This window comes from Chanodichthys erythropterus, chromosome 14, assembly GCF_024489055.1.
Source record: "Chanodichthys erythropterus isolate Z2021 chromosome 14, ASM2448905v1, whole genome shotgun sequence".
Lineage (NCBI taxonomy): Eukaryota > Metazoa > Chordata > Actinopteri > Cypriniformes > Xenocyprididae > Chanodichthys > Chanodichthys erythropterus.
In genome coordinates this window covers 21,723,784-21,747,244 of record NC_090234.1, presented here as the reverse complement: position 1 = coordinate 21,747,244, position 23,461 = coordinate 21,723,784, and the positions used below count along the sequence as shown (strand labels likewise).

General features: G+C 34.8%; 1 protein-coding gene across 1 annotated transcript; it reads right to left on the bottom strand.

The window, feature by feature from the left end:
- Positions 1 to 618: 618 nt before the first annotated feature.
- Positions 619 to 22,493, bottom strand: wdr75 (WD repeat domain 75). The gene is made up of 21 exons (XM_067410411.1): positions 22,363 to 22,493; positions 21,204 to 21,333; positions 21,035 to 21,100; positions 20,852 to 20,951; positions 19,035 to 19,159; positions 16,608 to 16,678; positions 15,545 to 15,661; positions 15,360 to 15,448; positions 15,107 to 15,265; positions 12,807 to 12,866; positions 12,611 to 12,726; positions 12,167 to 12,342; positions 10,362 to 10,513; positions 10,057 to 10,237; positions 5,721 to 5,815; positions 5,157 to 5,252; positions 4,771 to 4,940; positions 3,112 to 3,171; positions 2,884 to 3,024; positions 1,387 to 1,478; positions 619 to 1,206 (listed from the first exon to the last, which is right to left on the bottom strand). The coding sequence occupies exons 1-21, from the start codon at positions 22,446 to 22,448 to the stop codon at positions 987 to 989; spliced, it is 2,502 nt and encodes an 833-aa protein (XP_067266512.1). The 5' UTR covers positions 22,449 to 22,493; the 3' UTR covers positions 619 to 986.
- Between the last annotated feature and the right edge of the window lie 968 nt (positions 22,494 to 23,461).

Genomic DNA, 23,461 nt, shown 5'->3' with positions numbered 1-23,461 from the left:
TAGAAATCCAGACATGGGTAAGAGATAAGATAGTCTCCTTAGTGTTTCAAAAAGCAGTGTGCACGTGTGAAATAGCTGGCGTCCTCAGCAATTCATTTCGTACAATATCGGTCCTAAAAAAACATATCATAACCATGACCTTTGATACATTTCCTGGAAAACAGTTCTAATACATAGGGGTTGACATTGTTTACCTTGTCTGTAGTTTACTTTAGTACACAGAAAGAGAACAACAACAGGATTGCAGTAACGGAGGTGTTACCAACACATGACCTGCTAACATTTGACCAAAACCACTCATAAACCATCGAAACACACCAGCCAAATCAGCTTGGCTCAACTCGAGACCAGTTTAGACTCTTTGGCTTTTTTCAGTGGCGAATGGCTATATTATCACATTTACTTATATATATATATATATATATATATGAAGACTTCAGATGCAAACACCTCTAAGTGCTGTCTGAAATGTTCTTCTAAATTGAGCATTTTTATCAAACTCATATGTTTAGGATCAGTAAATTCACTTTTAATGGTAATTAATAGGTAATTGTCATTGCCATTAAAGTGAAAAAACTGAACAAACATACAAGCTTGATAAAAATGCTCATTTTATCAGAAAAAAACAGATGGCACTTAGAGGCTTTTGCATCTGAAGTCTTCATATATACACACTTAATATTTTTTATAAATATTTGTTTACCAGAAAGTTACAAAAATCAATGAACAAGAACACTGAAATAAATTTATCACAGCACACCGTTCAAAAAGTTCTTTATAAATTATTGTCAATGAAACTGTTACATTACACTAACATTCAGAGTTACAAAATAGCATTCTTGTCCTCAATCCTCATTCATCAAACCACTAATGGGTTGCTGCAATCCAAATAAACAATTGCTAACCAATCACCATTATGGATCTGAAGCAAGTTGAGAGGAATAACAAAACAAAAAAAAAAAGAACAGGATTGTGAAACTGCTTCATCACGGTTTGGAGTCAATGAGGTCAGCCATCCAGCTAAAGTCAGTCTTTCTGACCTTTTTCAGTTCCCTCTCTTGTGTTTTAGAAAGCTTCAGCGTCACCTCATCAACTGAGCCCTGGGCTCTGAGCTCCTGCTGACTATCACGGGGCTCCATCTCCCCCTCAGAGTCCTCTTCCTCTTTCTCACTGTCCATTTCCTGCTCTGAAGACTCACTTTCCTCTCTGTGCACGTGCCAGCAAAAACAAAAAGTATAAAATATACAAGTTATGTTCTTGTATTACAGGGCATCTCAGAAAAAGGAGAAGAGAAACTGAGAAATAGGCATGTTTACTGCGGTTAACTTTAAAGAAAACGTAAAAAAAAAATCCATTGTGCAAGTTAAGAAAAACCAGAGATCTTACCGGACTCCAGTGTTGGAGATCAGGAGGGAACTGACAAACATTGAGCACAGGACCGAAGCAGCTGGTAGAACGTGAGCTGGTGTGTGTAACAACTAAAAAAAAAAACAGATGAAAGACGTTACAAGAATTTAAAAAAACATTTTCCCATTACCAGCTTGAAATTAGAGCTGGGTGATATTAGATACTGGTGAAATAAAGCAATATTGTACTACATTTCTTTATTACTCCAAAACTGAAAGCTAAAAAAAGAAGTAACAAATCAAGGATCTTGCTGGTGGCAATATGGGACATTATCAGTCTTGCCAAGATTTAAAAGTGTTTTGGAAAGAAAAACATACAATTATACAGGAGATTTTAGAGATTGAGAGGATACATGTTATGACCCGGTTTCACAGACCGGGCTTAGACTAAGCCAGGATTAGGCCTTAGTTCAATTTGGACATTTAAGTAGCTTTTATAAACGTAGCCTAGAAAAAAAAAAACTGGTGTACATCTTGAGACAAGACAATGGTACTGACATTTTTTAAGATATGCTAGTGCAGGTTGCTTTCAGTTAAAACAGCTCAAACATGCATTTTAGTCTAGGACTAGCTTAAGCCTTGTCTGTGAAACTGAGGGTATATTCTATTCCTTAGACATATACCGGATTCAGTGAATAACAGTAACACTGATAAATATTTACTGAGAAGCAGCGAAAAAAATTGCCCAAACGAAAACAGATTGTGACAGAAATATATAATATAGAAAGACTGACATTTAAACTGAGATCACAAGGAGAGACTTTTGAAAGACACTGACGAAAATGGACTGTGTGCAAGCAAAACAAAGCGAGAAGAGAGATATTTGTTTATGAATGGAGGAATGGGTTGTGTATACAAATACCTATGTAACCATTTGAATACATGTCTATGTATTTATATTTGGAGGTACCCTTTGAATATGTCTACATATGTATATATGAATAACTATATGTACATAACATTTGTGAATATATATTCCAACCCATTTGTTTTTCTTCTATTCAATTATCTTTTTTCCCTAACTAAAATCCAGAAAGAATACCGATAACCAGGTTTTGATGGTTTGCCTGTTAATGTTTGTCATTGTTCAGTAATGATAAATAAAAATGAAGTAAAAGAAAGAAGAAAGAAATAAAGAAAAATTGTGACATGCAATGATTTCTATGCCTTTTTTGGACATATTTTGATTATAATATAAGATATGTACGCTTTGTAATGGCAAAGCTGAATCAGAAATCAATCTAATATGCTGACTTGTTGCTTTTTATCATTAGTTTTGGCCGCTTAATACTTTTGCGGAAAGCATGATATTTTTTTTTCTATTCAAAAAAAAAAAAAAAAACAGCATTTATTTTAAATGGAACACTTTTGTATCATAACATGTCTCCACTGTTATTTTTTGATACATTTATTTACAAATTTCATTCAAAACGATGATATAATCTATAATATAATGAATAGAGCCCACCCTACTTACTTCTTTGATGGTAACAGAGCCCTGTGTGTGTTTGGGTTTGTCAGCCGCTGGATGGGATGGTGTGTCGAGTTTCTGCTGCGGTCTGTGTTTGCCCAACAGCAGGTAAAATGGCGTAACAGCAACGCTGTCATCAATGAGAAGCTATACCAACGAAACACATGTAAAAAGTTACTTTGGGGCCCCTCAAAATAAATGAGCATAAGGGCAGTTTAAGAAAAAGAACTGTACCCGTTTACTTGATGACAACATTCTGTCCTCCTCTGTTGCAAAGCTGAAGGTCAATAAATCCTGATAATTAATAACAGTTAATATTAGTAAAATGTCAGGACACAAAATGCACAATATAACACTAAAACACATTTACACAGTACTCGCACTTTTCCATGACTTTCCAGTTGTTCACAATTGCTGGATAATATTTTTCCTTATTTAGTTTTATTGAGATTACACCCACAAAGACCTATTTAACCCGTATCTAGCTCTTGAAATATATTGTTTTTTAAAGATTTATTATATAATTAATTGATTAATTTTTAATATATTGTATACATTTATTTAAATTTAATAATTTAATATAATATTGATTATTTATTATAATAAATATAATACTATTATTATTATTATTACTATTATCATGTTTAAAGGTGCCATCGAACGTTTTTTTTTTTTTTTACAAGATGTAATATAAGATGTCCCCTGAATGTGTCTGAAGTTTCAGCTCAAAATACCCCATAGATTTTTTTTTAATTCATTTTTTTAACTGCCTATTTTGGGGCATCATTAACTATGCACCGATTCATGCTGCGGCCCCTTTAAATCGCGCGCTCCCTGCCCCCCTGAGCTGTTGACTATAATACAGTGCATAAACAAAGTTCACACAACTAATATAACCCTCAAATGGATCTTTACAAGATGTTTATTCATGCATACTGCATGCATACATTGATTCCTGTGAGTATGATATTTATTTGGATGTTTACATTTGATTCTGAATGAGTTTGATAGTAGCTAGGCTGCAGCTAACGGGCTAAAGCTAACATTACACACTGTTGGAGAGATTGATATAGAATGAAGTTGTGTTTATGAATTATACAGACTGCAAGTGTTTAATAATGAAAATAGCGACGGCTTTTGTCTCCGTGAATACAGTAAGAAACGCTGGTAACTTTAACCACATTTAACAGTACATTAGCAACATGCTAACGAAACATTTAGAAAGACAATTTACAAAAATCACTAAAAATATCATGATATCATGGATCATGTCAGTTATTATTGCTCCATTTGCCATTTTTCGCTGTTGTCCTTGCTTGATTACCTAGTCTGATGATTCAGCTGTGCACAGATCCAGACGTCCTGCCCTTGTCTAATGCCTTGAACGTGAGCTGGCATATATTGGGGGCGTACATATTAATGATCCCGACTGTTACGTAACAGTCGGTGTTATGTAGAGATTCGCCTGTTCTTCGGAGGTCTTTTAAACAAATGAGATTTATATAAGGAGGAGGAAACAATGGAGTTTGAGACTCACTGTATGTCTTTTCCATGTACTGAACTCTTGTTATTCAACTATGCCAAGATAAATTCAATTTTTCATTCGATGGCACCTTTAATAATTTGATCATTAAAAAATATTTTTCTTAAGTTAAAATTAAGTTAATTATAATTTTATAATATACATTTTTTTGAAGATTTTGTTAGTGTTTTGTATTTTCCAGGTCTTAAAGACACTTTTTAAAATCCAGGTTTTCCACTATTGTGGGAACCCTTCCTCTAAATCTGGAGGGAAAAAAAGAGATAAAAAAAAAAAAAACATTTACACTAACAAACTGTCCTACGGTTATGTGTTTTCAGGCCGTTACGTGATTAGAATTATCACTGAAGTACCATGTTTTGGGTGAGGAAATACAGCTGAGATCTGTTGAGCCACTGGGTACTTTCGTCACATCCGTTCAACGGCTCCTCCCGAGGAACAAAGATGGCACGATGTACCTTTTCTGAACACACTTTGTTCTGGGTGAACAGAGGGCGCGGTTCGCTGGGTTTGAAAACAAACACTGTACAGAGACCAAAGAATACATTAAAAGCAGCTTGTGCATAACTCTTAATGACTATTATGATACATTAAAGAAATAAACAAAGAGCATCAATCATAAATAAGTGTGTATTTATGATTAATGCTCTTTGTTTCTTTTCTTGCTACGTATATTGCTAATCAAACAACACTAAGGAGACGAAGAGTGCCAAGAAGCGATGAGCGTTCAAACACTTACGGTCTGTATGTTTAGACTGGTATGAAAAGGCAGCCACATTTTCTGACAAGGGGTCCGGCTGCAGCTTGGAAACTTCCACAGATGTGCTCCATTCCACTGTGAGCAAAAGAGATTTGACATTACATAAAAATGACCATGCAAAACCAAACCAGACAGAACAAATCTAGTTAGAAGGAGAAGTTCACACAAAAATGAAAGTCCTGGTATTACTCACTCTCATGTTGCTTCAAACCTGTATACTGTTTTTCAAACGTTTATAATAACCAAGGGCTGTCAAGCTCCTAAAAGGACCAAAAAGCCCATGAAAGTGCCATAAAAGCAGTCCATTTGACAGATTCAGATTCAAAATGGTGCTTTTTGGAGCTTGACAGCCATGTTTGCTATGAAATGCCATTTTATATATATGTATATATATGTCTACAGATTGTTTCAAATAACTTGACGGTGAGTAAATAATGGCAATGTTCTTTTTTCAGCTGAACTATCCATTTAAGCTGGCTTGTTCAATTGATGCTTCATAACAAATTTTTAAAAGCAACTGAACCAATATTAATGAGCACTTACTTGCACAAGTGAGGAGATTCCAGCAGCAGAGAAGGTTGTTGGTGGTGGTGCCAAGCAGGTATTTGGAGCAGCTTAATCGGCCGAAACAAAGGTCCCTGGTAGATCAAAGTAGCTGCCTTTAGTTAGTTTCAACAATTCAAAGACCACCGTGATCAGAAAGGCCCATGTCACTTACATATTTCATCAGATTAGTCTCGGTGCATGATAATCAGTTGCCTTACTGTTAATTAGAAACTGTGATACAACAACAATGAACATTATCAAAAAACATTTACAATAAATATGACTGACTTCTTATAATTGTACCCAAGTCTACAAATAATCAAACAGATGTGCTTTTTTGTGAGATAATATAAATCAAATATGGCGCAAAGCTGCCCACGACTTTATGGCTCAACAAATCAGTGTGAGAGGATTGGAAATACTGTACAAAGCAGATTTAGCACTCGCTGAAATTTCAAATTATTATTAACTACATATTTACCTTCTCTGCTTCATAATACAGTACATAATACAGTAAAAAACTAAACTTTAAAGAATAGTTTACCCAAACGGTGAAAATTCTGTCATCATGTTGTCATATGAAAAAAGAAGACACTTAATGTACTGTTCATGTTTTGTTTTTTTTGCAATTACAAATGACCAAAGAGTTTTGATATTTTTCGCTGCGTAATATCATTGCACTGCTGCAGCCATGGAACGGCAGCAAAGTTCCTTGATTATTACGCCTGAATGAGAGTATAGTTCCTAGCCATATCAGCCTAGAAAATCGCAACTTTTAATTTTCTGTCGGTCTTAGTACACGATGTAACTACAGAAGAGTCAAGTTTTAAATAGGAAAAATATCAAAACTCATTGGTCATTTTTAAGCGCGATGCTAACGGTCTAATCAGATTCAATGAAGTATGCTAAGCTATGCTAAAAGTGGTACCGCCAGAACCGGAGATCGGCTGAATGGATTCGAAAACGGTAAAACTCAACTGTTTAACTCTAGGGGAGTTGGAAAATTAGCCTATTTTCAAAAAAAGTGGAGTGTTCCTTTAAGGCCAATTTACTTGTGTTGCCACGATCCTTGAAATTCTATCAAAGATACAATAGTTTGATAGCAAAAGATTGATATTTAATACATTTTTGATACAAGGAACCATTGCCACAACATTAAAGGGAAAGTTCACCCAAAAACATAAAATGCCATCATGCCATCCCTGATGTATATTACTTTTTCTTCAGATAAACACAAATGAAATGTTTATGAAAATGATCAATTTCTGTGAGTCAATATGATGCAATTGATTGTGTGCCTCTCAGTTGACGCTTGAAAGTCTCAGTTGGCACATTTCCACTGCATGATACTATTCGGCTCGCTTTACTTTCGGTTTGCTTTTCCACTGCAGTTTAGTACCAAGCTTCTGGGCTACCAACGAGTCTGCACCTCATCTACTGACCACGATAAAGCCATTTCTTTTTTCAAGTTGTATGCGACGGTCGTTTAAAGCGAGTTGTTTCGCAAACAAATGATACTGCGGTGGCTGTTACTGACTATTTAAATCTAGCAGGTTTGGTGTCTTGTGTTTCAAATCCAATGACGCTGGTAGTGACGATTCTCTCTGACCAAACAGTGATCTGCAGTGTTTACACGTCACATTTAGTATCGGTACGGCTCGCTTGGAACCTCAACCGAGGTGGTACTATTAAAGCGAGCCGTACCGTTCTGTACCGAGCCGTCCCATGCAGTGGAAAAGCGGCATAAGCACAGTGATCGTGACTGTTATCCATACAACCACAATCTTCTAAAGCGAAGCGATAGGTATCTTTAAGAAAAACACCAATGTTTTTAAGCTTTTTAACTATAAATCAATGCTTCCAGTCTACTGTCATGAGGGGGACATTGTGACACTTAACATTAAGTATGTTGAAGCTTTCACAAGTGCGAGAAGTAATGCAGAAGTGTTATTTTTCTTACACACACCTATTGTTTTGCTTCAGAAGACACTGATTCATCCACTGGGGTCGTTTGGATTACCATCACAATCGCTGTGTTTGGTTTTTTAAGCGTCAAACAAGCAGAATGCCATTATTAATGGACCAACAAAGATTGATTATTTTCCATAAAAATCTGTGTTTGCATTTATCTGAAGGAAGAAAGTCATATACGTCACGGATGGCATGAGGGTGAGTGAATGATTAAAGAATTTTCATTTTTAGGTGAACTATCCCTTTAAGGGTAACGGGCCCTATTTTAACAATCTAAGCTCATGGTCTGAAGCACATGGTGCAAGTGCATGTGGGCAATAAGCAGAGTGTAAGTGCGTGCACCCGCATATAGGCGCATATTACTAACGCGCTCTTTAAATAACAAAAAAATACTGCGCCATTGACTTTAGACCAGGTTTCAGTTGGTCAATGATGCCTCAAAATAGCAATGCGGCAACAATGCACCTGAACGCACCTCGTTTTCAGACCAGCACGCCCATGGGCAAACAAAAGGTGCGAGTGCATTTGCTATTTATGATAACCGCATTAGACTGATACTAGAATAAAACACTTGTGTCGCGCCTGCCGCCGCATTGCGCCAGATGTATGCTAGGGCCCATAAAATCTGAAATATCTCGAATTTACTTTTGATCATTATCAAAAGCTTTTCTTATCAACGGAAACCCTGTTGTCTAAGATTTGTCGAGATAGCTCTGTTAATAATAATAATAATAAACTATTAAGTAAAATAAAAATAATGATTTTCATGGTGCACGCTGCATTCCCAAATATGTGTTAAACTCACAGCACATGCTGTGAGATAAAATTTGCACCATTTACTGTAAAATGAGAAGCTTCGCTCTGAAATGAGAAGCTTCGCTCGTTTGCATGCAGCGAAATTTACTAATTAAATAATACACACTGTAATGAGTGTCTATTCGCTGTTAGTGAGAAGAGAGCAAGAAAGCACATCTTGTATTGTGCATCGATACTGCAGAAAATTAGTACTAAACCATTTCAAATTTCAGTATCGAATATATATGAAGAGTTTGGTTCCAAAACACGATAAACGCCATTTTCAGAAAAATTGAGTTTCTGCCAAAATCAGTATTGTATCTGGTCGGTATTGAAAAGTCATTTATTAATTTTGTGCAAAATGCGATATCCGTCATGTTATTCTGTCATGTTTTCTCCCTTTCTTTCCAAAACGCGACTAACGCCAGTCTCCTTTTTCTGCAGAACGCGATATATCCGCTCAACCAATCACATCGCAGCATTCCACCCAATGTAAACATTAAAGGCTTTTTTAAAAACTGTTTTTTAATACCAATGTATTTGGCAAATGCGTTTATTTAACCGTGCGGTGGCGCCAGATACTCGTTAATCGGTAATGACAAATGATTTATAACATTAACATGACCCATTAATTTCATTTTGGGAGCGACGGCTAAATGTAGCCTATTTTTAGTAAAATGTCTGTATATAAGATAAATATTGGCAAATTTTAGACTCTGTCATATATGTGAATCAACTTACTTTGTTGTGTATTTTCAATTTGAAAAATAACTTTTATATTGATGGATTAATTGCATTTTGAAAAAAAAAAGTGTCATGGATTTATTGCATTTTGGGAAAAAAATATTACGTTTTTATAATAAACTTTTTAAAATCATAATTTAGATTTGAATTTTTAATGTTTTTATAACCAAAAGATGCTATGTGAAAGTTTGAAACAGAATATAGTGGTTTTTATCTTGCCACTTTCTTGGTAAAGAAAACACCTTTTTACTCAAATTAATCAAAATGGAGTTATTGCGTTTTGGAACCAAACTCTTCATATATATATATTATATATTATATATATATATATATATATATATATATATATATATATATATATATATATATATACATATATACATATATATATATATATATATATATATATATATTTGATAACACTACAATTTACTGATTGTGTTATACAGGGAGGTAAGGAAGAACTGAGAACTGAGTTGTTGACAAGAAATGTCATGCGCTTTTTATCATGATCACCCTAGCTGCACCTAATGAACTTCCTTTTATTAAAAACAACGCCACAGAGTGAAACTGTGTCCCTCGTGACCCTGCAAAGGATGGCTTGCACCCAACTCCTTAAACAGGACTGAATCCCCAGTCTGTCTGGCCAGCATCTAAAGCTTAATTGCTAAGTTACCACCATTCAAACTGTGTGGACAGTCTGAAAAGAGCTCAGTGAATGCAGCCCACTGCTCTGAATGGGATACATCTCTAAAGGCTGTCAGTTTAAGAAGGAAGCTGTGAAATCCACTCAAAACAGAAGACAGGGAACATCTAGTATCACCTTATTTCTCCAGGTGGTTGGCAGAGGGTGGTGAGCAGCTCCCAGGTGTCCGGGCTCCATATGGTGATGACTTCTCGGAAGCTCACCGCCAGGAGAGAGCTATCGGCTGAGAAACTGCAGTTTTTGGGTTTTAAGTTATGGTAGCTTCCCACAAAATCACACGACCAGAAGTTCTGGTCCTCTAAAACACAAATGGAAATGTTGCGGTGAGACAGGTATGTCTCAATTCAGACTCATGACCTTTAGTGTTTGACTTCTCAAGCCAACACTAACACCTTTGCAAACATCTGGAGGGTTTGACTCACGTTGTGTGTCTTCGTCAGCATCCTGACACCATGCTTTGAACTGGCCGTCTTCTGCTGTGGTCACCAGCATGGTGGTCTCCTCAGAAGAGCTGAAGCACATGGATATAATCCGATCCATGTGGGCGGCAGCGATGGTAGTGTTCAGTACGAAGCTAATGGGACAGAACAATACACAATTACAATCCAGAAATAAAGTCTGCTTAGAAATGTATACACTACCGTTCGAAAATTTAATTCTGCAAGGACTAAGTTGATCATTAAGACATTTAGAATGTCACAAAAGATTTCTGTTTCAAATAAAAGCTGTTCTTTTAAATTTACAATTATTTCAGGATTATTTGATCAGTTGATTGATTGATCAATCGTTTTCCCGATAATGATTAAAGAGCACAACTGTGTTCAACATTGATTATAATAAAAAAAATCTTTCCTGAGCAGCAAATCAGCATATTAGAAAGATTTCTGAAGGATCATGTGACACTGAAGACTGGAATAATGATGCTTAAAATTCAGCTTTGTCAACATCCCAATAGTGTATGAAACATATAATTTTTTGCCACTGCTGGCAAAAAGTTCTATGGGCCAAACCGAAAATTGATTTCAATTCTGGAATCGAATACTTGTTACATACTTAAAATTTCAATTCCTCTTATCGATTCCTTTGTGTGCATTTTAATACGTCTTTAAACCATTCAAGCGAAAGAAAACCTGCACACTGTTTTCTTTGCTGCACACAAGTGATTTTAATGTGATTTTAAACTATTTAAGCACAAGACTTGCACAACGTTTTCTGTGCTGGGCAAACATCCAAAATGCGCACACATCCAAAACGTGTGCACAGAAAGCTGCCTCTCATACTGAATAGAGTGTAAAACTGAACTGAGTTCTCTTCCGCATCTTTTTGCATTTGAATGGACAAATGCACACACAAATATGTCAAAATATTCATGCAGTTTTTAAAGTAACAGCAGCCTAATTATCCTGTTGCCGCCTCTATAATAATGTAAATCAAACAAAAGAGAGAAAATTCAATCGCTGTTCTTGACTGAATAACTTTATTTGTAATGTATATTTTATTTATAAAGTGCATGTTTTGTTCATGGTATTCAGCTACAATGGCATGTTTTGCAATAAAACTAAGAATAAATGTGAATGATATCTAAGTTGTTGTTTTTTTACTTATTGTAATCGAAATTAGGAATCAATAAGCAGAATCAGAATCGGAAGAACTTAAATGGTATACAACTCTCAGAAAATGTTTAAACAACTCATAAACAAAGTCATAAATAGTCTTTTAAAAATACACTTTTCACAATTCGAGTAAGAATAGTGAGAGATCGGGCATAAGGCCTCATTTTTTCCGACTGACTGTGGGGCTGCAGGCTGTGGACACGGGACACGTCAATGCCGTTTACATTCGAAAATAAATGCCGTCGGATTCGGGTCTAATTTCATCGGGTCTGCCTCAGGTTAATTTATGCACGTCGGGTTTGGCCAAGAAGTGGCTCTTGTACAGATTTTAGGACCCGAGAAGACCTCTACTCCAAACTGTGAAAACATATTTACGATGTTCGAATTTTGTATATTCTAGTATTAATTGTTTGAGTTTTTACAAATGTACTGATAAATGTATGGTTTATATGATGATGTTATGGTTATCACTTTTGATGAAGGTTGAGTGCCTAAATGTTTGATTGTTCAGTTAAATAAATGTGGACCATGACAAATATGGCAACATTGTACAATTCTTGTACAAATCATATATTTGACATTATTCACATTTGAATTCCATGCTAGTTGAATACCTTTGCGTTGTCTCATCGAAAGCCCACAGTTTGAGAAAAAACTCAAGATCTGAGGATTTTTGTCCCCTTTCCTCCACTGTAGCAAGCCAGGACCCTTTTACGTCAAAGGCAGCCTTTACCACCTCAAACTGATCCAGACCCGCTTCATAAATATATTCTTGCTCCACTATGGCCAGCTGTGAATACAAGAAACAGTCTGTTATGCACACATTTATTCAAAATAGGAAAAACAATGTTTTACATGAAAAGGGGCCCACAGGTCATGTGAATTCACCTGACATGTTCTTGCAACAGTATATGACTCATGTCAGCAGAACACACAAGGATGGAACTTATACACGAACACGTGATTATTCTCCGGTATTTTCCAAAACATACTTCCCCATATACTTGCTTATGCCTGAGAAAAGTTGAGCTTTATCACATCAACTGTCTCAGACTTACATTGTAGAGATGCTTGTCACGTAGCAGGGAGTAGAACTGCAGATGACCCGGTTTCCCATTCAGCACTAAAGCTTTACTGCGCGGATCAATCATTAGATCGGTCAAAATGGCGTCTCCTGAAAGCATCGGAAGAAATAAACTTTTACTGCCATAGTTGTGAAAGCCAAACGGTTCCTGCAAATGAGACTTTACAAACCTTTGACTAAACCCTGAATCACTCCAGACACTTTGAAGCTGCTCTCGATAACGGTGATCTCTGAGGAGGAAGAGAAAGCAAATGACAATCCAGAAAGCAGTGCAAAATTATACCATGCTAAAATGTGTGGGCAAAGACTCGTGAATTTGGTGAATTTCACAAAATGCCCATGTTGTAATTCATCCACAAAACAATAGAAAACAAAACAAACTATACTTTGCATAAAACAAGTGAAGCTATTAAGTTTTTTTGCAATGCAACATTATTTTTGACACTTTTCCAAATTCTCATTCGCTTAATAATGTTTTAATCAAGTGTGATGTTACAAGATTGTATAATCAACAGCCAATCACAGAGAAAGATATAAGAGAAAGAAATATTTTTGAAAGAAGTTTAATTTGCACAGAAAGGCTTCATTTATTTAATCTAAAATACAATTTTTAAAAAAATGTTCTAATTTGACATTTTAAAATGTAATTTATTTTTCAGTAAATAATCATTCTAATATGCCGATGAAACATTTTTGATGAATATAAAGTTCAAATAACAACTTTTATTTGAAATAGAAATCTTTTGTGACTTATAATTATTGACACTAAAATTTTTTTTTTTTCCAATTTAAAGGATTAGTTCACTTTCATATAAAATTAGCCCAAGCTTTACTCACCCTTCAAGCCATCCTAGGTGTAAATGACTTTCTTCTTTCTGATTTCTCCTTCTGAGAAATATTAATAAATATCCTGACGCATCCAACCTTATAAATGGAAGTAAGCATTACCAAACGGGTATGAGCTGAAGAAAGGATTTCCATCCACATCCATCCATCATAAACATATATGACGCGATGCCAGTTCCGTAAGTTGAATAGGGAAGGTGTAGGACATAGCTTTTTGAACTGCGAAAGTTTTACACTTTCTTCGTAAGTAGAATACAGAAGGCGGTCTGACGGAAGCTAGATATTTTACTTCATAACCTGTTAAATATGGATTTTTTTTTTTTTTTTTTTTTTTATACAAATGCATCGCTTCACTTCAGAAGGCCTTTATTAACCCCCCGGAGCCATGTGGAGTACGTTTATGATGGATGGATGTGGATGGACGTACTTTCTTCAGCTCATTCTCGTTTGGTAACGCTTAGCTCTATTATAAAGCTTGGATGCATCAGGATAATTATTAATATTTCTCCGACTGTTTTCATCAGAAAGGAGAAAGTCATATATACCTAGGATGGCTTGAGGGTGAGTAAAGCTTGGGGTAATTTTATTTAAAAGTGAACTAATGCTTTAAGAATTCTAAAATTCTATTAAATTTAAGTGATAAATCTAAATGACCTCAAATGTTTACATGATAGTGTAATTGTTACCGTTTGTGTAGAGGGATTTTAGCCCAATTAGATTTCACGGTGAGAGGGAAATACTACAAAAATATGAAACCAAGCAATCAATAAGATGTTTCACTTTTACAGCCGGTTAGAACAAAACCTCCTGGGTTTTTTTGTTTAGCAGAATTTCATATATATTAGGGCTGTCAAGCGATTAATTTTTTTTATCTAATTAATAACGTGATGTGGTGATTAATCTAATTAATCACAAATGAATCGCACAACAAATTTGGCTGAGAAATTACCCCAAAAGATCATTTAAAGTCATAATTGTGTAAATCATCAAATAGACATTACAAAAAAGTAGCTTCAGAAAGAAATATTTTATTTCATTTAAAAAGAATTTATTACACAAACTTTTGGACCATGAGGTTAAGTAATTGATGACTGAATTTTCATTTTTGGGTGAACTATACCTTTATTTTATTTTATTTTTTTATTTATTTTGTTAATTAATGTGGAGATACAAGATTATTTTTTAATTAAATTATACTTTGAATAAGAAACTAAAACTGCCAGTAGGTGTCAGTAAATGTCTTAATGATTTAGTCACCGAGTCATGCATTTATTCATTCGATTCGTTCAAACTGCTGATTCATTCAGGAGTGAAGTAAATGGTTCCCTTTATGAATGTTCCATTGAATCATTTGTTCACTCAATTCATTCAAAACACGGATTCAGAAATGAAAAGCTGCTGTGTTGTTTGGAGACAAAACAGGTCTGCTTTGTCTTTATATTATTTTCACTAGCAAAATGTAGCAAAAACAGACAATACTGCGTCTAAAACAACAATATAAATTTTTTATTTAGTGAACTGTTTTATAAAATCAGTATAACATTTGCACTCGTGTGATATTCAAATTTTCTTTAAAACATTTGGAGTGAAATTTGTGAGATTCACCCCAAAGCTGAAGACTTACTGTTGTCTGAATGGGAGGTGCAAAAAAACTGCCCATCAGATGATGCAGATACATGTAAAATGGATCCTCCGAGACGGGGCAAGAACTCTTTTTTGTGGTCTTGCCCATACTGCCACTGGACAAGCACTGACTCAATGCCTCCACTCAGCAGATTAGTGCCTGTAGAGACAATAAGAGTCGTGTTTTCACACATTTAACACAGAGGGAGAGGTGAAAAAGTGTGAAACACACCCAATACCACAGCACAACCCACCTTCTGGAGTAAAACACAAAGTGTTCACAGCATTGTGATGCCAGTGCAGGGTGGAATATGTATACTCCTTTTTTTGACGGAAGTTTCTCCTGTAGCAAAAACAAAGTAAGTTAAACAAAACCTCCAATTCTGATCACGTGACCTGCATATTAACTAAAACACTGGACGGTGAACTTTGGCCTTACCATAAGCGAATCTTTCCATCTTCATGACCGGTGGCGATACAGTCGTCTGTTGGGTGACAGGCTAAGCATGTGAATGCATTTCTGGCTCCTTTTTTATCTGTGGCTGGTAGAGAAAAACTAGAAAGAGGACAAAAAACAGTGCAAAATTAAAGGAACAGTTCAGCCAAAAATAACTGTCATTTACACTCATTACCCCAATGACTTACTTTCTTCCTTTCAACACAAACGGAAATGTTTTTAAAGAATATCCATGTAATAAAAGCAAATGAGGATGGGTGCAGTCAAGCAACATGTCATTATAAAGTCATTATTCCCTGCTGCATCCACACACAAATATGGTACTTTTTTTTGTAAAAATCAACAGATATTACGTTTATGACCAGTACCAATAGAGATTTTATACCAAATTGACTTTGTTTAATTATTGTTTTATTTTTGATATGACAAATAAATGATAACAACAGCATAATATTAATTATATTTTATTATTAAATAGAACTACTAATAACCAATAATACATTTTGTATTTTTATCTTTGTTTATTCTTTGTTTTTTTTACTTAGTTTCAAAAATGTAATATATATTTTCCAATTTTTTTTGATTATCTATCCAAATAATACATTAAATAAGTCAAGTTATGTTTATTTGTATAGCATTTTTCACAATGCATGTAATTTTCAAGCAGCCTTACAAAGCTGTAAGTGTTAGAAATGTGTTGAAGTTGCTGGGTGCTTGTTCTTCAAAAACCAACTGATTGGTACGACAACTGATCAAATTTCAAAGTGTGAATATCAATAATACCTTTTGTGTTCAACAGAACTCATTCAGTTTTGACTTGATGGTGAGTAAATGACCATTTTCATTTTGAGGTGAACTATTTCTATAAGGTTGTGTTGTCTCAACATTGTTGTTTTCACAAAAAAGTGGTGGTATTTGAAAAACCAACAGAAAGCCAAAACACGTGTCATGTGTTCCCTAAGGCCAGTAAATAAGCAGTGTGGTTTGACATGTTCCTACATGTTCTGACCTTTAAAAAGGCTATTCAGGATACAGGGGTTATTACCTGTATGTCTTCTGCTTCCTGAAGAAATAAACATTAAGTTGGAGGTGCATGGCATATGCTACATATTCCCCCTGAAAACACAATTTACAAAAAACACAATGTTAAGTTCAATTCAATTCCTTGAGCTTGAAGAAGTGTACTGGTCTTTCTTATTTGTACATAACCACAATAAGGTTGAGAAGTCATGATGTGTAATGGCTTTATCAAAACAACTAGTAAAGCTGCAATAGGGTTGCACACGGTACTCAGTCTACAAAAATAACACCAGGATGTGCCACAGTAATTAACCTACAGGGGATTCCAACCATGTTTACTTATCCACATCAACGCTCTCATATGGGCAATGACTGTGCAGGAGGATGCCGACGGATTTATCCATAAGCTGAGCAGGTATGACATAGTTTTCACCCAGAGCAACCTTCATGCAGCTAGACATGAACTAATGTTTAATATTACATAATGATAATAATATACATTCATGTAAATTGGATTTTTGCAATTAGCCTTAGAAAATATCCAATATTGGTCGATAGTGAATGTTTTATTGTGCATGCTCATTTCTCATATTTTACACTAAGATTACCTTTGCTGCCATCTATCGTCACCTAAAGTTAATATTAAATTAAATTATTATTGTTTATAAATAACAGTTAAATGTAATTAAATCAAATCACAAAAATACTTTTTTTATACTGAACATTAAAAACTTGTGATATCTAATTTTTTTTTTTTTTTTATTTACACAAAAGAGTTTTGAATTTTAATATTGGCCATAGCATGAAATTAATCCTTGGCTTCTCTGTGCCGGTACATCCCTAGGTTTGGACCTTATTTACATCAGTATTTTAATTTTATTGTACTTACAACCAGATCAACCAAAGCAAATCAACTATAAATGGGGCCTTATATAGATAGAACTATTTGAAACAAAAGATTTGTAAAGCTTCGAAGCTTCATGAAGCAGTGTTTTCCGTATTCTCCAAAAAGTTTACACTGTATGTCCTACACCTTCCCTATTCTACTTACGGAAAAAATGTAATTGGCACTGCGTTCGTTCCATAAGTAGAATAGGGAAGGCATAGGACATACAGCTTAAGCTTTTTGAAGAATACGGATATGCGGTTTTGGCGGAAGCACTTGGAAGGCGAACATTTGTTTATATAAAGCGTATACATTTACATTTTTTCCGAAAATGACCGATCGTTTCTCTAGATAAGACCCATATTCCTCAACTGGTATCATTTAAAGCCTTTAGAAGCTGCACTGAAACTGTAATTTTGACCTTCAACCATCTGGAGGCCATTGAAGTCCACTATAAGGAGAAAAATCCTGGAATGTTTTCATCAGAAACCTTAATTTCTTTTCAACTGAAGAAAGACAGAAATGGACATCTTGGATGACATGGAAGTGAGTAAATTATCAGGAAAAGATTACCTTTAACAAATCTTTTGTTTTGAATCAATTTTCATTTTGAATCAAGATTGTTTTCAAATCTTTTGTTTTGAAGTGGTTCGGAGCATGTATCAAGCTGCCAAAGTCACGCCCCCCAGTGGTGAATCATTGAAATTTCAAAAAACTTATGATGTAACAAAGCCTCATTTACTGAAATCACGTGACTTTGGCAGTTTGATACACATGCCAAACCACTGATTCGAAACAAAAGATTCGTAAAGCTTCGAAGCTTCATGAAGCAGTGTTTTGGGAATCGCCCATCACTAGATATTGTTGAATAAGTCATTATTTTGCTTTTTTGGCGCACAAAAAGTATTCTCGTCACTTCATAACATTAAGGTTGAACCACTGTAGTCACATGAACTGTTTTAAATATGTTTTAGTAGCTTTGTGGGCATTGAAAGTGTTAACTGTCTTGCTGGCAACGCTGAGCCGTCGGATTTTAATGAAAAATATCTTAATTTGTGTTCTGAAGATGAACGAAGGTCTTAAAGGTGTGGAATGACATGAAGGTGAGTAATTAATGACAGAATTTTCATTTTTAGGTGAACTAACCCTTTAAACCATGATCTGTTTCTATTCCAAGCTGTCATTGTGTCTTTGTATTGATGCAATTTTATTATCAGATGGTTTGTTTTACATTAAAAGATTTTTGAACACATAGAAAAGGACCTACACTTTAGCAGGGTAACATCAGCTGTTCATAATTCCCAGATTTGTTTAGGATGGCGTAATGTTTTTCTTAATACATGGCCATGTGATGAACCCTAAGTTCCTGTAATGTCTATCAATGCAAAGTAGATATTATTAAGAAATGTATCACTTTGAAATGGACTAAAAAGCAGTCAAAACAGAAACCTCAAGGTTGTGCTAAAACCTGAAATGCTTTCAAAACATTTATCAACAGACAAGTACTTAAAAAAATAAAAAGGATGTAATAACAACCCTAAAAGAAAGTGATGAGTGAGCTCTTACCCCTCGACCGAAGGCCGTGCAGCTGGGGTTTGGGCCGATATGACTGCAAACACCAGATAGCTCTTTAACCTCCACCTCCTGCTCTGCTGACTTGGGCAGATGTGCGGAAACCAACTGGAAACACTCTGGACATACAGACACACAAAGCCCAAAGCTCAGGAAATTTACCTTCTATGCAATGGCCCTCAACTGTTTTATGAACTTCCACCTCATGAACCGATTTGTTAAGGTCCTGCTTTCGAAATCTGATTGGCTGGCTTAACCTAATTTAAAGTGCCTCATTATGCTTTTTTTTTTAAATATACATTACCTTTCACGTAGTGTGTAATATAGCTGTTCGTGAATATATAAGGTCTGCAAAGTTTCAAAGATCAAAGTGCACGACAAATAGAGTTGTAGTTGGAGAACCGATTTTAAAAATGCCAAAAAACAAATCGTCAGTTATTCCAGCCTTACTTCCTGCATGAAACTACGTAGGTTTGTAATAAACTAGCGTAATGCCCACCTGTGGTCTTCATCAGCTGCCCGTGAACAATGTCTACCATTTAGAAACGCCCTGCTCAATCTGTGCTTGTGATGGTGGCTCGGATTGATCAGCTACTTTTTCCAATGTTTCATTATCTTGGGCTTGAATTGATATGGCAAAACCGCTGAAATCATTACAGTTCGTATCACTGTGTATAGCTGAAATTCAGATATGTGACCCTGGACCACAAAACCAGTCATAAATCGCATGGGTATATTTGTAGCAATAGCCAACAATACATTGTATGGGGCAAAAATCATTAGGATATTAAGTAAAGATCATGTTCCATGAAGATATTTTGTAAATTTCCTATTGTAAATATATCAAAAATGTACTTTTATGAGTGGATATGCATTGCGAAGGACTTCATATGGACAAATTTAAAGGTGATTTTCTCAATATTTTGATTTTTTTTTTTTTGCACCCCGAGTTTGATATTCCAGATTTTCAAATAGCTCTATCTCTGTCAAATATTGTCCTATCCCAACAAATACATCAAAGGAAAGCTTATTTATTCAGCTTTCAGATGTTGTATAAATCTCAATTTTAAAAAATTGACCATTATGACTGGTTTTGTGGTCCAGGGTGACATATATTAATGGCCGTTTTGTTTCCGACATGCACTTCAAGCAATCACAACAGACTCTGACATCTGACCAATCAGAGCAGAGCAGGCTCTAAACCCGCAGGGGTTTAGAGAGACTGAATCCTTTACGGAACCATTTCAGACATTGTAAGAAAAGAGGTGATGCTGTGAACGAAGTGTTTTTGACCTTGGATGCATATAAACCTTACGTAGGAGACCCTGAAAACAAAATTACAAATCTTTGATATAATGCAATGGGGCACTTTTAAAGCCTCTAAATCGGTCCTCTTAGAAACAAAGTTGTGTTTCTAAAAAGGATTAAAACAATAAGATTCGATTGATATAATTTATTTTTTTCATATCAGTTTATTATTGTTGCATAATCTTAGATCTACCACACATAAAAAACAAAGTAAACTGTGGTTGGTGGTTTTACACGTCAGTCAGATGGTTTCTTACTGTTTAAGTGGGCAGCTCTGTGCAAAAATAAGCTGCAATGTGAACCAAACAGTCAAAAGCCTGGCTATGCTTGATATCAACATTATTTTTATTAACATATCAATATTTCTCTTTTACTGAGTTATAATAAATAAATCTTCTTCATGCAGTATTCAAGAGATTTAGAGTGTCTGCTCCTAATCATTGCATCACAAGGATGTGGCAGTAACAACTCATTACAACTCAATTCAGCAGTGAAATACATACCATTCATGGAATCTGTAGCCATGGGAAGATGAAGGAAAATGACTCCCTCATGTTTCTCGGACACATATAGAGAAACCAATGGGTATCCAATGACAAATGTCTGAAAAAATAAAAACAACATGAAAGGAATGAAAGTCTTTACTGTAACAATAGCCTTGCCTTCTTTCACAACACAAACTGTACCTTAATAAGGATGCCATCAATGTAGTCCCATAATTTAACGGTGCCATCTGCTGAGCAAGAGTAAACCTGCAGCGGAATTAATAAAAAGCAGAGGAACGTTGTTTATGTAAGGGGTAAAGTAAGCCAGTCAAAATAAACCCCTTTCTATACTCAAGTAATGCACACACACCTGCAGGTGATTGGCAGGATTGAAGGCGATGCCTGTAACTTGGTTGGTGTGGCCCTGCAGACTATTGAGCCACTCTTCTGTACGTGTGCTATAGACCTTCACTAAATCCCCAGAGGCGCACAACACAAACCTGCAACCATGAGACATTACATTTAAGTGATACAGACAATGCCTTTGCAATAATACTTCATGCCTGGGTTTACCTGGGAAATAAAGATTCTTGTTCTGTGATTTCATTCATATGCACACTGCAGTTATCAGACACATGCACACATTTATTTGTTTTTCCATAAAATGGAATTGAACCTTTAACTGTGATTATTTTAATTTAATCTCTTGACAGCCCTAACAATAATAAAACGTACCCTACTTACATTTTTGGAAATAATGCCTTTGCATTTCTCATTTTCATTAATAAAATAACTGAAATCAACAAAAACTATATAAACATTTAAATTACAAACAAATATAAATATATATATATATATATATATATATTCTCATTTGGTAGAAATTGATTTAGTTTATATATAAACTAAATTAATTACTTATTCTAATAGTATCTCAATTATACTAAAACAACACTGGCATAATGTAAAATGAAATTATTTTATTTTGGAAACAGAATGTTAGCTTAGTAACATTTCTCACACAATATGCATTTTCTGCATGAAAATATATAGCCATCTTTTTTATTTTAGGAAGGGGTCCTTTTAAATGGGATCAAAATATTTGGTGGTTTAAAACCCCCAACAATGACACAGGCTGGTCACATCGATTACTCAAATTTTAATGATTTTCAATCTGCAATATCTATACTTTAATGTCAGAAGTGATGTACATTATTATGGATATTTTAATAAAGAAATAGCATGATGTGCGTCTGGAATAGCCTTACTGTATCGTTGAAAGCAAAACCAACAACAAATTTATCAGCAGTTTAAACAAACACCAATGTCCATAACATTTTAAAGATTGAACCTTCCATTCAGTCAAGTGTTTAGACACACAATGAGTTTAATTTGCTCACAGACTGATCACACATCACTTTGGGAGTTTCATTCCCTCCACAACACGGCTTAATGTTTATTTGAGACGAAACATGTAGAGAACATACAGACAGAATCAGACACAAAAGTTCACTTGATTTAGCGGATACCTGGAGTCGTTAGAGATGATCGGAGGTCTAAGGTTAATTTTACTGCCGCCGCAGCGAACCACGCGGATGTCACTCTTCTCCACCATGTTTTCTGCCTCTGAACATCACATGTGGCCGCTGTGCGTTTCTTCTTCGTCTGTAGTGAACAGAAACTCAATGCAGCACAGCGTCATCGTGTGGCCGGGCGTGAACACGGAGAGCTGCTAAAGTTACAATAAGGTAACAATTGGTTACCTTAACATGAACTAATAATGAACTGCACTTATAAATCTTTGTTAATGTTAATTTCAACATTTACTAATACATTATTAAAATCTTGTTACCATTAGTTAATGCACTGTGAACTAACATGAACAAACAATGAATAACTGGATTTTCATTAACTAACATCAATGAAGATTAATGGTAACAAATGTATTGCTCACGATTAGTTCATGTTAGTTAATGCATTAACATTAATGTTTAACTAATGAACCTTACTGTAAAGTGTAACCAATGTTACAGTAAAACACGTAAAATGGTAGCATATTGTATTATTAATTAGAAAAGAATACATGCAGTCTTACTGTGGTAAAGAATAAATAAAAAGTAGGAATTACTATTAAAATGTATATTATATTTACAATGGCAATGCATAAAAACATGAATAAAATATTTATAATGTAAAGTAAAAAGTATGAAAAAGAAGAACTGACAGAATTCTTACATTTATTGACAGAGTAAATGCGATCAGTGGTTTTGACAGACTGTCAAAAATGATTTTGGGCTCTTGTTCAGTTGAATTAACCCTCTATGGTACACAATATGATATCAATGAGGAAAAAAAATGTTTGTGTTGTTTTTACTGCTCAGAATTGGACACTTTAACAATATCAATAAACATTTTCATAATTTTTTAATTTATCTATTTTTTAGAAGTTTGTTCGAGGTAACATTGTACCACAATGGAAAAAATTTAACATTTGGCACTTTCATGTAGAAAAAAGAAATATATTTATTGAAAGCATCAATTTCTTTAATTAGACACTTTAAAAACTAGATAAATTTGTTTGTTCATGTATTAAAAGTTTTATATTTAATAAAAAGTAACATTTTTTAT

Bases quoted from the DNA above. Each gene is read 5' to 3' on its own strand.
- wdr75 (XM_067410411.1), bottom strand. From the start codon at position 22,448: ATGGTGGAGAAGAGTGACATCCGCGTGGTTCGCTGCGGCGGCAGTAAA. The intron at 12,867-15,106 runs GTAAGTCTTCAG...CTTCCTCCTCAG, and splicing joins CACCTCCCATTCAGACAACA to AGATCACCGTTATCGAGAGC. The intron at 12,343-12,610 runs GTAAGTCTGAGA...TTGTATTCACAG, and splicing joins GTGACAAGCATCTCTACAAT to CTGGCCATAGTGGAGCAAGA.